General features: G+C 38.7%; 1 protein-coding gene across 5 annotated transcripts in view; it reads right to left on the bottom strand.

Annotated features, from left to right (window-relative positions):
- Positions 1-275: 275 nt before the first annotated feature.
- LOC136864211 (tRNA:m(4)X modification enzyme TRM13 homolog) overlaps positions 276-16758 on the bottom strand; it is a 397328-nt gene continuing 380845 nt past the window's right edge. For all 5 annotated transcript variants that reach the window (XM_068226212.1, XM_067140912.2, XM_067140913.2 and 2 more), the window contains one exon: positions 276-5134. In XM_068226212.1, coding sequence (XP_068082313.1) covers positions 4954-5134 — 181 coding nt within the window. In that variant the 3' untranslated portion in view covers positions 276-4953. The remainder of the gene's footprint in view (positions 5135-16758) is intronic.

The following is a 16758-nucleotide window of genomic DNA, read 5'->3' as shown; positions in this document are numbered from 1 at the left end:
CACATTGCACAGTGATTTATTCCAAATAGTGTAGTCATCCTAATTATTTAAAATGAGAGTTCAAAATGTTAAATATTTAGATCAAAATTGATGTATAGCTCAATAGCTTGGCTCAATAAAAATCAGTTAAGTTTCCTGCTTGATATTAGAAATCACAATTTGTTGAAAATAAAGAGTTGATAACGTTATTACAAATTCTTTCCACCTTTTTCTTTACACTTAGAACATTCCAGTAACTTTCCAGGAGTATATTCTCCTCAATTTATGCAAATTTTGATCTAAATATTTGTTACAATTTATTTGAGTATTTGATGATGAAATATGGTCACAATTAATGGATGATTTATAGTGAAAGATTTTCATCTTAAGTTTTTATTAATTAATCATTGAATTAATTAACCATTTTTTGTATTTTTATTTTAATTAATTGCATTTATCAAAGGTTGAGTTGCATTTATACAATCTGGATACAAATTTTGGTTCATTTTCATATCCATGACATTGATTTTACTTAAATTTATTAATAAAGTTTTATTTTATTTCAAAAATCAGTCTGAGTCATACGATTTATTTAGATAGTAGTTATATGGTCACCTTTAGTTAGGCAATCCCTCAGCAACACCCTATGGGCGATAAAGGACTGATCACCAATGAGACGGAATCTCTACAATGCGGTAAGTATATTTTTTTACAGCAGCCGAGGCAAGAAAGAAGAGAAGTTACCGCAGCTCTACCGGTTAAAGGGTGCAACGTGTTTCTTTATTTTCAACAGAGATCCGAAATACAAATTTTCAGGTCTGTAACATCTTCTGTTTCTGAGATATAAGTATCCTCATTTAAGGCATTCAACCCCTTTTTCAGCCTTCCTACTGGGATTTTCCGAAAACAAAAAAATATGTGTTTCTTTATATTTGAAGGAGATTCTAAATACCAATTTTTACATCTGTAAACTTTGAAAGGTTTTTTTTTGCTAGGGGCTTTACGTCGCACCGACACAGATAGGTCTTATGGCGACGATGGGATAGGAAAGGACTAGGAGTTGGAAGGAAGCGGCCGTGGCCTTAATTAAGGTACAGCCCCAGCATTTGCCTGGTGTGAAAATGGGAAACCACGGAAAACCATTTTCAGGGCTGCCGATAGTGGGATTCGAACCTACTATCTCCCGGATGCAAGCTCACAGCCGCGCGCCTCTACGCGTACGGCCATTGAAAGTTTTTAGATATAGCTATACTCATTTAAAAAATTCGCCCCCCCTTTTCACCCCCTTATTAATTGGATTTTCCAAAAACAAAAAATACGTGTTTCTTTATTTTTAAAGGAGATCCCAAATGCCAATTTTCAGGTCTGAAATATCTTCAGTTTCTGAGATATAAGTATCCTCAATAAAGGCATTCATCCCCTTTTTCACCCCTTTTCACCCCTCCTTTGGGATTTTCTAGAAACAAAAAATATGTGTTTCTTTATTTTTAAAGGAGATTCTAAATACCAGATTTTACAGCTGTAAACTTTTAAAGTTTTGAGATATAGATACACTCATTTTAAAATTTCAGCCCCCTTTAGCCCGGAATATCCAAAAATCCTCCCTTAGTGAGCACCTACATGTTAATATGAATGTATCCCCAAAATTTCATTTCTTTATGTCCAGTAGTTTTGGCTCAGCATCAGTCATCACCGAGCCAAAACTACTGGACATAAAGAAATTAAATTTTGGGAATACATTCATATTAACATGTAGGTGCTCGCTAAGAGAGGATTTTTGGATATTCTGTCGCTAAGGGGTGAAAAAGTGGGTTGATTTTTAAAATGAGGATATCTATATCTCAAAAACCTAAAAGTTTATAGATGTAAAAATATGTATTTGAAATCTCCTTTAAAAATAAAGAAACACGTAATTTTTATTTTTGGAAAATCCCATAGGGGGGATGAAAAAAGGGGGAAAACTGGATGAACACTTTTTTTTTTTTTTTTTTTTTTTTTTTGCTAGCTGCTTTACATCGCAGTGGCACAGATAGGTTTTATGGCGACGATGGGACAGGAGAGGGCTAGGAGTGGGAAGAAAGCATCCATGGCCTTAATTAAGGCACAGCCCCAGCATTTGCTTGGTGTGAAAATGGGAAAGCACAGAAAACCATCTTCAGGGCTGCCGACAGTCGGGTATGAACCGAACACCTTTTAAGAGGAGACTTATATCTCAAAAACTGAACATGTTAGAGGCTTGCACACTTGTATTTGGAATCTTCTTTCAAAATAAAGAAACACGTGTTCTTTTGTCTTCAGAAAATCCACTTAAGGGGGGAGAATAAATTGAAAAGTTAGTTGAATTCTTTGTGTGAGGATACTTATATCTCAAAAACTAAAAATGTTAAAGACGTGAAAATTGGTATTTGGAATCTCTAATAAAATGAAGACACACGTACTTTTGGGGAGGGGGGAATCAACTTAACGGGTAGGAAGGGGGGTGAAAGTGGAGTTGAATTACTTTTATGGGTATACTTATATATCAAAAACTGAAGATGTTACAGACGTGGAAATTAGTATTTGGAATCTCCTTTAAAAATGAAATGCACATTTTTTCTGGAAAATTGACGTAAGGGGTATAGGGTTGAAAATAAGTATGTAAGTAAGGAGTTGAATTATGTTCATGAGGATACTTTATCTCAAAAACTGAAGCTGTTACAGACATGAAAGTTGGTATTTTGAATTTCCTTTCAAAATAAAGAAACACGTATTTTTTGTTTTCGGAAAGTCCACTTAAGGCGGGAGAGGGGTGGAAAGAAGTGAAGAAGAAGAAGTTGAATTATTCTTATGAGAGTACATTTATCTCAAAACCTGAAGGTGTTACAGATGTATAGACATGAAAACTGGTATTTGGAATCTCCTTTAAAAATAATTAAACACATATTTTTTGTTTTTGTTTTTGGGAAATCTAGTTCCGGGGCTAAAAAGAATTGGAAAAGCGGGTGAATTTTTAAAATGAGTACGGGTATATCTATATTATATGTCAAAAACTTTACATGATAGAGACAAGAAACTTGGTATTTGGAAGGTCCTTTAAATATAAAGGACTGGGAGAGTTGGCCGTGTGGTTAGGAGCACGCAGCTGTGAGCTCGCATCCGGGATATAGTGGGTTCAAATCCCACTGTCGGCAGACCTGAAAATGGTTTTCCGTGGTTTCCCATTTTCACACCAGGCAAATGCTGGGGCTCTAACTTAATTAAGGCCACGATCGCTTCCTTCCCATACCTAGGCCTTTCCTGTCCCATCGTCGCCATAAGGCCTATCTGTAACGGTGCAACGTAAAGCAAATAGAAAAAAAATACAGGAGCCTGTATGTTTTTGTTTTCAGAGAAGGCACTTAACAGGGGGTGAAAAGAAGTGAAAAATATTAGAATTGTTTTTTATGAGGATACTTATATCTCTAAAACTGAAGATGTTACAGAATGTGGGAATAGGTATTTGGAATCTCCTATAAAAATAAAGAAATGTATTTATTTTTTCAACTTGAGAGAAGACTGTTTCTCACATGTACAGTTCTATGTAACATGGTCGTCTTAGCCTCAAAAGGTAATACCACAAACATGGTTTAAAAAGAATTTCTGGGGTAAATGTAACTAAATTTTTGGGTGAGTTTTTATACTTTAGGAATTTTCAGATAATGTCTTAGTACAATGCCGAGGAATGATTACTTTGATCAAATTATGAAATCCACGCGAGCGAAGCCACGGGTAATTGCTAGTTTTATATATATAGATAGGAGGAAACACAAAGGTCCCAGTAATAAGCCTTGTGGAATTCCAGACATATGCTGGTAAGGATGGAAAATGAAACTCACGTACTCGACTGAATACCTGCTGTCGTAAAGATGGCACTGAAACCATTCGAGCAAGCTTCCATGAATGCCGTAGGCTGACAATTTAGTCAGTAGAGCATTATGCCACACAGAGTCAGAATCTTTAGATAAGTCCATGTACACAGCATCAACCTGCTTGCAATTGTCTAGTGAGCTAGACATAAAGTGGGAGTAAACAGCAAGATTGGTGGTTGTTGAACATTTCTGGAGAAGAACATGCTGGCTAACATTAATTAAACCACTGACTGTACTGTATAATGCATTATACACGATTCTTTCTTCGGAAATGAGTGAAAGAAGCACTACTTGTCTGTAATTGTCAAACAAATTCTTGTCACCTTTCTCGAACACTGGAATAACATATCCTTTCTACCATTCGGATGGGAAATTGCTTGTATAAAGAGACCAGTTTATTATCATAGTTAGTGGGATTGTCAGTTCCTCAATACACTAACTTAACACAATTCCTGGAATATGTTCTGGACCACATGACATCATTGTATCCACGGACTTCAAGATTTTGAAGACTTCCGATGCCACCACTAATGATAAGCTAATTTCTTCGAACTGGTTGGTGTGAGTTATTTTTGAAAATAAGGTGCAGAAATAAAGGATGAGTTGCTGCCATTCGGTTGGCACCTTAATTTAAGGTTGTGGCCACCATTAAAATTTAAAAAAACTAAATACCATAACCTAAGGTCAGTTTTAAATAAGCAAACAGGGATGGAATACAATGATGGCTCTCCTCTAAATATTTCACTATTACTCCAAGAGGAAAAAGAAGTTGCAGAGATGTGAAAAAGAGGGGGAAGACACTCCAAAATAAGATGCAAGTAGTTTCATCCGCTTGTTTTTCTACTCCTTCCTTCACAATGATTATTACAAATGACAACTGGAGAACAAGCAGTTACATTACTGATTGCATCAGAACATACAGCACAAGACACAAAGCATCTTCAGCACTAACAGTTAGTTAATCAAATACAAATCTGGGTTGTCAAGTGCAGAGTACATTCCTACATATCATATCAGTGTTCCATGATAACAGGTAGAACAATGTAACACCACTGAGCAAGAAAATGATTGAGCTCTACAGCAAAAGTTACTCTTTCACTGCCACCATACATAAGTTTTCTGGAGATATTTGTTCACTTATGTAGTACACTAACTTGCTCCTGAAACCAAGAGCTTCTAGATATTTAAGTCTTCCATAATCCAAGATTTGCTTGCACTTTCTGCCAATGTCCTCCTTTTCTTCTGGACGAAGATTTAAAGTAAGGAACCTAAAAGAGAGAAATTCAATATTAAAAATCCATCCGAGGATAATAATTAATTAATACTACATGCTTAATATCACTTTGATTGCTATAGCTTTTTAAAACATGCTGGAGTGCTGAAATTTTGCTAAATGAGCCAATATACAGGGTGATACATGAGAAGCTCCTGCCATTTATGGAGCCAACTACTGAAGACATTTTGAGCACAAAATGTCATATGAACCTGTGTCCTATTCTCAAAACTAACAGAGTTACAATCATTTGAATGTTATTCATAAAACACAATTGTTATGGAGGTTTATGAAGGATAAAATAAAATACACTCTTCTCAAAAAAATCCCATATTTAGTTAGATTGTGTTCTGAAGCTCAACATATGTTCTATATTCCTGAATTGTTTAGTTCAGAAATGTTTACATTTTTTACTACAAAAGTACATCTTTCTTATGGAATAATAAAGAATTTAGAACACATTTTGGGCTTGAGAACATGAGTCAATTAAATAAAGGATTATGTGTAAAGAGTTCCTTTAATTTAATTTTCCACGAACCTACTACACTGGCACAGCAGGGGGAGAGGTGATACTCCCACGTGGCGCACCCCAGGTGGAGGATAGAGGGGCCCTACCTGGCTTGCCGGTGGACTTGAGGGAAATAAATTACCTCTCGCAGACCAAACACACAACCCCCATGTGGGTGGGGGATGCAGACAAAGAATACACCCACGGTATCCCCTGCCTGTTGTAAGAGGCGATTTAAGAGGCGACCAAGGAATGATTTTATCAGAACCATGAAACTACTTGTGATTTTGACCACCATGCGGGGACCACCATGCGGGGAACACCCTGTGTCGCTTTTACTTGTGCATAGTACCACTATGTTAGGTACCAAATAGGTTTGTGATTAGTAGCAATAGAGTATGTTGCAGGCTTCTACAGTACCTGTGATTCTTACCCCTATATGCGCAACACCATGGGATTAGCGACACCATGTTTCTGCCTTGCCTATGCTTAGTACACACTATGTGAGGAACACCACGGGATAGTGCAGGTCCCTGTGGTTAGTCCACTCATGTGAGGAACTCCATAGGTTTGCATTGCCTGTAAATAGCGCCGCAGTGTGCAAAACACCATAGGTCTGTGTTACATGTGTGAATTTCATTACCTGTGAGTTTAATTTTTAATTTCGTGTGGCTATTTCTAGCCGAGTGCAGCCCTTGTAAGGCAGACCCTCCGATGAGGGTGGGCGGCATCTGCCGTGTGTAGGTAATTGCGTGGTGTTGTGGTGGAGGATAGTGTTATGTGTGGTGTGTGAGTTGCAGGGATGTTGGGGACAGCACAAACACCCAGACCCCGGGCCATTGGAATCAACCAATTAACGTTAAAATCCCCGACCTGGCCAGGAATTGAACCCGGGACCCTCTGAACCAAAGGCCAGTGCGCTGAACATTCAGCCAACGAGTCGGACACCTGTGAGTAGTACCATGAAAAATAGCATGGTTTTATTTACCTAGTGATAAGTGCCATTTTGAGGGTCCGATGACCTGCATTTTGGACCCGTTTTGACTACAAGCATTATCGATTCAGTATTATGCTTAGACACAATCCCTTTCAGTAATACTATTATTTAACACTAGTTTCTGGGAATATAGGACATTGCGGGTCGGATCCACTGATTGTTTTAACTTCATATCCATCCATTCGTTCTTCGCCCTCATGTTTTCGAATCTGGTCTGTGGAGGATTCTAGATTTTAAATGGTCACAACATTTTGTTTCATTTCATACCATTAGGGGCCGATGACCTCGATGTTAGGCCCCTTTAAACCACAAACATCATCATCATCACAATTTTATTTTTACCATTCAAATGACAAGAACTAAAGACAAATGTGTTTTACAAACAACTTTCAAATTATATTAACTCAGAAAATGCTGAGAACAGGACACAGGTACTTACAACATTTTTTGCTCAAAATATCATCAGAAATCAGTCCTCTAAATGGCCATAACACTTTATGACAGATGTGACAGATTTGTCACATTTCAGCAATCACAAACTCCAACCAACTGCATTGGGATTTGATACTGCAAATCTTCAGCATATTAAAGGAGTTCCTAACCAATTACCCTATGCAGCTAGTATATCAGGAACATTCCTATTATTATTGTAATTTCCCCTTACCCAGCTCCAGCCAAGTTGGGGCATTGATGGTACTTCTCCACCTTCCTCTCTCCATCCACCATTCTTCTTCTGTAATTGAATCAGTCGGTGGAGAAAGAAACTAAGTCACTTTTTGTCCTTTTCTTTTTTACGTAATGTATTAGACAGAACAGGTTAAGTTCATGTGAGAGATCTCCAAGCAGTTTGAAATTAAAACAGGAATCAGACAGGATGATGGATTGTCACCAATTCTTTTCAACTGTATGTTGGAGAAGATTATCCGAAAATGGGAAAAAGAACTGGACAGAAAAGGATTACTTAACCAAGTACTGTATACATTGGATCAAAAAGTGGTGTCATGATTAATTGCCTTGCCTTTGCTGATCACCTCTCGCCAAGGACGTCCATACCCGGGGGCAAGGTGGGGCTGCCCCCCCCCCCCCCCAGCTCTCAGGGAAAAGCAAAAATCTAATCTAGTCAGGTGTTTTCCTTACAAGAAAATGATTTAAAAGTCAGTATTACGTAGAAGCAGTAGTACCGTTCCCCACCAACAGGCAGGGAATACCGTGGGTTATCCTACCACAGAATACAAGTCGCCATTTATCTTCCAAAATATTAAAAATACTATGTACCCCCAGGTCTGAGCCCCCCTCCCCACAAACTGTCATATGGGTGCTGATGCCTCTTGCTGCTATCTAGGAATACTGACACAGCAAGAGAACAGCTGAATTTACTAGAACTACAAGCAGAGAAAGCAGGACTACAGATTTCTTTCAAAAAAAACTAAATATATAACAAACATCGAAATAGCCCCTCGGTACCTGAAGACAGAACACAGTAAAATAGAAAGAGTTGATAGCTTTAAGTACCTGGGTGAAATAGTGCAACTGAAAACTAATGAAAGAGAAGCAAACAACACCAGACGGGAGAAGATGGCTGCAGCTTTTCGTAGGCAATATCCTATATACAAGAAGAAAACCATCTCCAGGCAAGCTAAACTGAGGCACTACAATACAGTGATTAAAACGGAATGTCTGTACACTAGTGAATGCCTCCAAATGACAGGGAATGTAGAACTGAGAGAAGCTGAGAAATTCAAAAGAAAGATCCTTCACAAAATAATGGGTCCAAAGATTGTGGAGGGACACTATAGGTTGCGAGGACGGGAAGAACTTTATTGTGACAATGAAAGGCTGAGTCCATCAGAAAACGGAGACTTAAATTCTATGGGCATTTATTTAGAATGGATGAGAAGAGACTATCGAAAAGGATTTTCACAACACTAGACAGCAGATTTAAACTGTCGGACAAATGGTTCAGGGAGGTGGGAAATGATCTCAAACAGGTGGGACTAAATTCAGAAGACATCTCAAACCGAACAAAGTTTAGGTCAGTGATCGACAATATCCAGGGATTCCATGACGAACCAAAACTTAACCGTGGGTGGACGGAAGAAAGAAGACAAGCTGCCAGAGAAAGGATGCTTAAAAGTTTTGGGCAGTGAAGAAGGCTTCCAGAAACATGTAACTGTTACCTAACACAGTCTGTAATAGCCGTGGGTTACTGTAGTCACGTCCTAGTTCGTGAATCATGGGCAATGACTCAGTGGCTAAGTAAGTGGTCTTGAGAGCTGGGATACCAGTTGCTATGGAATGGGAGTGGGCATTTCGGACATATACTGAGTCATGGCCCTCCTTGTGCTCAGGCGGCTAGGACTGTACAATCCGCCGGTGGTCAATAACCCGTTAGAGGAGAGATCCTCACTTGGACTATGTGTAAGTAGGGTAGCATTCTGACTGATGAATTTACCAAACTCAGAACATTTTAAGCAAGCCTTGGACCTTTGGGAGTAACGGAGTCCCACTCCCAATTGACGGGCGAGGGACTCCTTGGAAACAACTTGGCAAACAAAATGGAATTCGATGGGGAGCTATCAATATTAATGGGGCTTATGGAAGAAAGAAAGTAGAACTGGCTGAGTCAGCAAAGAGGATGCATCTGGATGTGCTAGGAGTAAGGGATATTCGGGTAATGGGAGATCATGAGGAAGAGGTAGGAGATTATAAAGTGTACTTGACGGATGTTAGAAAGGGAAGGGCAGAGTATGGGGTAGGGTTGTTTATCAGGAATACTATTGCACGCAACATAGTTTCTGTTACGCACATAAGTGAGCAAATGATGTGGGTAGATTTGGCAGGTGGAGGAATTAGGACGAGAATTGTCTCAGTGTATTCACCATGTGAGGAGGCAGATGAGGATGAAGTTGACAAATTTTATGAAGCATTGAGTGACATCGTGGTCAGGGTCAACAGCAAGGATAGGATAGTGCTAATGGGCGATTTCAATGCGAGAGTTGGAAATAGAACAGAGGGATATGAAAGGGTGATTGGTAAATGTGGGGAAGATATGGAAGCTAATGGGAATGGGAAGCGTATGCTGGACTTCTGTGCTAGTATGGTATGGGTTTAGGAGTTACGAATACATTCTTCAAGCACAAGGCTATTCACCGCTACACATGGGAGGCTAGGGGTACCAGATCAATAATAGACTATATCTTAACCGACTTTGAATTCAGGAAATCTGTTAGGAATGTACGAGTTTTCCGGGGATTTTTCAATGATACAGACCACTATCTGATCTATAGTGAACTAAGTATCTCTAGGCCTAGGATAGAGAAAGTGAAATCTGTCTGCAAACGAATAAGGGTAGAAAATCTCCAGGACGAGGAAATTAAACAGAAGTACATGGATATGATTAGTGAGAAGTTTTGAACAGTAGACAGTAAGCAGGTTCAGGATATAGAAAGAGAATGGGTGGCAAACAGGGATGCTGTAGTAGAAACAGCAAGGGAATGCCTAGGGACAACTGTGTGTAAAGATGGGAAAAGCCAAACATCTTGGTGGAATGATGAAGTGAGAGCAGCTTGTAAACGTAAAAGGAAGGCTTATCAGAAATGGCTCCAAACAAGGGCCGAGGCAGACAGGGAATTGTACGTAGATGAAAGAAACAGAGCGAAACAAATGGTTGTCGAATCCAAAAAGAAGTCATGGGAAGATTTTGGTAATAACCTGGAAAGGCTAGGTCAAGCAGCAGGGAAACCTTTCTGGATAGTAATAACAAATCTTAGGAAGGGAGGGAAAAAGGAAATGAACTGTGTTCTGAGTAATTCAGGTGAGCTCATAATAGATCCCAGGGAATCACTGGACAGGTGGAGGGAATATTTTGAACATCTTCTCAACATAAAAGGAAATCTTCCTGGTGTGTTGCGAACAGCCAAGCTCATGAGGAGGAGGAAAATTTTTTATGCTTGAGGAAGTGGAAAGTATGGTAAATAAACTCCAGCAGCAGGAATAGATGAAATTCGACCTGAAATGGTGAAGTATAGTGGGAAGGCAGGGATGAAATGGCTTCATAGAGTAGTAGGATTAGCATGGAGCGTTGGTAAGGTACCTTCAGATTGGACAAAAGCAGTAACTGCACCTATCTATAAGCAAGGGAACAGGAAGGATTGCAACAACTATTGAGGTATCTCATTGATTAGTATACCAGGCAAAGTATTCACTGGCATCTTGGAAGGGAGGGTGCGATCAGTGGTTGAGAGGAAGTTGGATGAAAACCAGTGTGGTTTCAGACCACAGAGGGGCTGTCAGGATCAGATTTTCAGTATGCGCCAGGTAATCGAAAAATGCTACGAGAGGAATAGGCAGTTGTGTTTATGTTTCGTAGATCTCGAGAAAGCATATGACAGGGTACCAAGGGAAAAGGTGTTCGCCATACTGGGGGACTGGAATTAAAGGTTCATTATTAAAATCAATCAAAGGCATTTATGTTGACAATTGGGCTTCAGTGAGAATTGATGGTAGAATGAGTTCTTGGTTGAGGGTTCTTACAAGTGTTAGACAAGGCTGTAATCTTTCACCTTTGCTGTTCGTAGTTTACATGGATCATCTGCTGAAAGGTATAAATTGGCAGGGAGGGATTCGGTTAGGTGGAAATGTAGTAAGCAGTCTGGCCTCTGCTGACGACTTGGTCTTAATGGCAGATTGTGGCGAAAGCCTGCAGTCTAATATCTTGGAACGTGAAAATAGGTGCAATGAGTATGGAATGAAAATTAGCCTTTCAAAAACTAAAGTGATGTCAGTAGGTAAGAAATTCAACAGAACTGAATGTCAGATGAGTGATACAAAGCTAGAACAGATAGATAATTTCAAGTATTTAGGCTGTGCATTCTCCCAGGATGGTAATATAGTAAGAGAGATTGAATCAAGGTGTAGTAAAGCTAATGGAGTGAGCTTGCAGTTGCGATCAACAGTTTTCTGTAAGAAGGAAGTCAACTCCCAGACCAACTTTACTTTACGGGAGCGAAAGCTGGGTGGACTTAGGATATCTTATTCATAAGTTAGAAGTAACAGACAAATTAGCAAGAATGATTGCTGGTACAAACAGGTGGGAACAATGGTACAAGGGTACTTGTAATGAGGAGGTAAAGGCTAAGTTAGGAATGAACTCTATGGATGAAGCTGTACGCATAAACCGGCTTCAGTGGTGGGGTCATGTGAGGCGAATGGAGGAGGATAAGTTACCTAGGAGAATAATGGACTCTGCTATGGAGGGTAAGAGAAGTAGAGGTAGACCAAGACGACAATGGTTAGACTCAGTTTCAAACGATTTAAAGATAAGAGGTATAGAACTAAATGAGGCCACAGCAATAGTTGCAAATAGAGGATTTTGCCAACATTTAGTAAATTCACAGAGGCTTGCAGACTGAATACTGAAAGGCATAAGAGTCTATAATGATAATGTATGTATATGTATGTATATGTATATAAACAGACCAAGATGCACCTTACTATCATAAAACAAACTATGTTTGGCTGCTCCCTGTAGGAGAAACACAAGGTTGATTTTTTAAATACTGAGGAGAAAGCAATCAAGTCACTGACTTAGTTCTTTTCTCCACCGCACGTTACGTCCCGCCAACAGACTGCCAACAGCTTGTAGCGCACAGCAAGTGTAACACACCAGTAACTTAACTTAGTGCTAACCTTGTGATGTGTCATTGTTATTGTTGATGGTTGCTGTAGGTTAATGAAGGCAGTATTTAAAAATGTCTCCCAAATGAAAGCGAAATGACAGTGAGCACAAGAGGAAGAGAATTAAGGAGGCATGAGTTCATGGGTTGACATATAATGACTATAGTGGGAAAGCAGTTCCCGGAAAATCTATTTGTACTGATTGCAGGTAAGTTAACAGCACTGTCCTTTACCCATTTAACAAGTTTAATGTGATATAAAATCCACAGCATGTATTATATGCTTTGCGATTAAAGTATACCCTTGATTATCTATGCTAATGTCCGGGGTGGATGGTATGGATAATCGGAAATCACGGATAATCCAAAAGCATGTGTTTATTGCAAGAACAATGAATTCTATAATTTTTTAAAATACTGTAGGATATAGAGTAGACTATAATACATTTATAAGAGGATGATTTGCCCACATTACTGTGCTCTAAGGATATCTGTAATGGTTCTCTATATTTGGTTGTTTATCTGCTTCCTTATATCGAAACGTATTATCGTGCGGCAATAATGATACTATATTCAAACCCCCCTTTGTTCCATATAATCCAACACTGTAGAACCACAGAATGAGAAACATTTTCATCACCTTCTTTTTCTTCAACATCACTACCATTTCCAGCACAGACATTAGCAATGTCTTCATCACTTAACTGCTGAAAGCCTTGTTCACACGAGTCACTCAAAAACCATTCATTTAAGTTACCCTCATCAATTTCTTCAAACCCTTCAGCTTTCTTAACATGAGCAAGAATTTCTTGAGAACTGTCTTCTTCGTGGATATCCTGTTCTTTATACTTGTGGTAGAATTTTCCTCCATGATCACGATAGGGTGCATGGTTTTACTTTTCCCCAGGCTGTTGCAACTCCATGTACTGCATCCAATAAAGAATATTGTTTACAAAATTTGATAGTGTAACAACACTTGCTTCCATAAAATTTTTCAAGAGTTCAGATCTACAGTGTTGCTTCACAGTTACATTAGTGCCCTGATCCATAAGCTGTATCAGTGCTGTCACATTTGGAGGAAGAAATTTGGCAACAATGGTTTTACATCTAAGGTTAATGAACTTTCGTTTGGATGTGAAGGTGCATTATCCAAAAGCAGCACTGCCTTCTATGGTAATCCTTTGTTTTTAAGAGATTTTTCTTATTTCCGGCAGGAAATGTTCTGGAAACCAATTGAGGAATATTTCCCTAGTCATCCAGGCCCCCTTCTGATTGTAATAAACAACAGGGCTTCAGTCCCCTTGAATGAACAGGGCTTCTTTGCTTTCCCAATCATTACAAGCTTTATTTTGTGGTTTCTGGAGGCATGATTGTAATGTGTTCTTTTGCAGATTTGTGTCCAGGAGCAGACTTTTCATTTTGTGAAGGAAGGGTTTTTATAGGAAGACATTTCCACATTAGCCCTGACTCATCAGCATTATAAATTTGATCAGGACCGGGTGAGTTGGTCATGCAGTTAGGGGCGCACAGCTGTGAGCTTGCATCTTGGAGATAGTGGGTTTGAACTCCACTGTTGGCAGCCCTGAAGATGGTTTTCCATGGTTTACCATTTTCACACCAGGCAAATGCTGGGGCTGTACCTTAATTAAGGCCACGGCTGCTTCCTTCCCACTCCTAGACCTTTCCTATCCCATGCCGCCATAAGACCTATGTCGGTGCAACGTAAAACAAATTTACAATGTTGAATAAGGATAAAGGGTTTCCACCTGTTCAATACATTGACATAGTGACTAAATTAAAATATCACATTTTTATTATTATCATTATGCTGCCGGTTTCAACATCTCCCATGCCATCATCAGCCAATGAAAAATTTTGCAAGATATTATGAGTGATTACATGAAATATTTATGCAATATAGGAACATATACAGAGCATGCTACCTAGTGTTCTGAAATTATACAATTATATATATGTGTGATTAAAATACAAAAACCGCTTAATCTTTTAAGATGTTAGACACGTCATAAAACACAACACTTTCTTGTGTGTCAAAAAGATTTTTTACAACTAAAATATAAGTGAATAGCCTTGATGAGTACAAGGTGTTCCTTTTAAAATTTTATCTTCAGCCTTTATGCACTATCTAGAACATTGTTCCTTTTATTTATGTGATTAGGGCATTTAATCATTGTTCATATTTATATGAATCAGTTCCACCTAGTATGTATTCCTGAAATTTCTATGATATACAGATTTCTATGATATATTTATATGAACCAGATCCGCCTAGTATGTACTCCTGAAATTTCTATGATATGCCGATTTTGTCCGTTAGAATGTCACAGTCTTTGTGTAGCTATTGTAAAATATCTCATACGATTGAAGCTTGAACTCTGCATTTTTGTGTTGTTAAAAATTTATTGTAAGGTTGAGGCCATGGGTTGATAGTTGAGATCTTGAAAATTTCAATTTCAGGTGGATTTTGACAAGTTAATATCGATCTCGACCCAACACGGACCTAAAAATAGAGAACCAATTGTGAATTTTACATAAGAATTCCGAATTCAGAGAAGACATTTTTTGAAAGGAAAAGAATTTTGAGGTACGAAACTCACCTCTAAACCTGAAGTGGCCAGGCGTAGTGTATGTGAGGAGCTGGAATGCAAAGTGTCAAGTGGCAGCCTGCCTGCATCAGCTGTTAGGCGGAGCGTGTTAGGTAGGGGGAGGGGAAGTTGCGGTGACGGAAGAATGTAGGTCAGGAGGGCGTGGATTCTTGTGGGGGTAGTTAGCCAGCGTATTGCATGTCATTTTATTGACTAATTGATTTTTAGGTATTTTTAATTGATTTAACACTGAAATTAGTGTATCAATAAAATTGTGGGTTTCTCAGACAGATCATTGAGATTGTAGTTAGGATTGTAATACTGATCTAATGTGATAAAACATTGCTCTGTCAAGTCTAATAGCAGACCTTTGTTCATTGTTTCAATGATGTCCAAATCATTATTAATGCCATGAAAATTATGTTTATATTCTTGTATATGCTGACCTATTGTTGAAAATCTCCTGTACCTAACAGCATTGACATGCTCGTTGTATCTAATATTAAATGATCTCCCTGTTTGTCCGATGTAAACACTGGATCAGTCACTGCAGTGAAATCTGTAAACACCTGATCCATCAAAAGGGTTGGACGCATTGACCAATTTAGAATTGTGAAAAATATCAGGATTTCTATTGTTAGTCCTGAAGGAAATTTTAGTATTTCTTTCTTTGAGAATATTTGTTAGTTGGAAGATGTCAGGGTTGAACATGAAGGTTGCATAAGTTTTTGCCTTAGTTGTTTCTTTTTGTAACTTAGTCTTAGGTCAGTGTTTGAACTTGTAAATTATACGTTCTATAAAACTTTGGTTATAACCATTATGTGATGCAATACTGCGTATGGTGTTAAGTTCTTTCTTTAGCTCTGTTTTAGACATAGGTACATTAAAAGCTTGATGAGACTATTATAGGTAGCAATTTTGTGGCCAGGAGTGTATACAGAATCTTGCTTAATCGTCGTAGCTGTGTGTGTTGGTTTCCTGTAAATATTATATTTAAAAGAAGATGGAAGTCTAGTAATGGTTAAATCTAAAAAAATTAGGGTCTTATTAGTTTCGGATTCTATTGTGCGCAGTGTGCAAAACACCATAAGTCTGTGTTACATGTGTAAATTTCATTACCTGTGAGTTTAATTTTTAATTTCGTGTGGCTATTTCAAGCCGAGTGCAGCCCTTGTGAGGCAGACCCTCCGATGAGGGTGGGTGGCATCTGCCATGTGTAGGTAACTGAGTGCTATTGTGGTGGAGGATAGTGTTATGTGTGGTGTGTGAGTTGCATGGATGTTGGGGACAGCACAATCACCCAGCCCCCGAGCCAATGAAATTAGCCAATGAAGGTTAAAATCCGCCACCTGACCGGGAATCAAACTCGGGACCCTCTGAACCGAAGGCCAGTACGCTGACCATTCAGCCAACGAGTCGGACATAATGCTGATGAGTGTAGAGTACGAAAAATACCGGGACTACAAATATGTATGAAAAACACTGTAAATTCAATTTCAAACACAGTATTTTTAATAAGGTGAAAACATGCACATTTAATCCGCAAATCAGATAATAGAGAGTATACCGTACTTCATTTCAGGTGCCAAATGGAATTTTTCAAATGTATCAGTGAGGATGATTGCATCGAGATACATTCAAACTTTTTAAACACTGGCAACAAAAAGAGTGTATGTGTATCTACAAGAGTAAATTGTAGCAGGTGACATTAAGAAAAGTTGTTGGTGAAATCGATAGCATCAAGAAACAACATTCTTTTGTTTACTATGCTATTTCGAGTGGTAGACAGTTAGTGCCTGCAAACATGCTTTTCACAGTCTTCATGCAGCATCA

Source organism: Anabrus simplex, chromosome 2 (assembly GCF_040414725.1).
Source record: "Anabrus simplex isolate iqAnaSimp1 chromosome 2, ASM4041472v1, whole genome shotgun sequence".
Classification (NCBI taxonomy): domain Eukaryota; kingdom Metazoa; phylum Arthropoda; class Insecta; order Orthoptera; family Tettigoniidae; genus Anabrus; species Anabrus simplex.
This window is presented reverse-complemented; position numbering and strand designations above follow the sequence as displayed.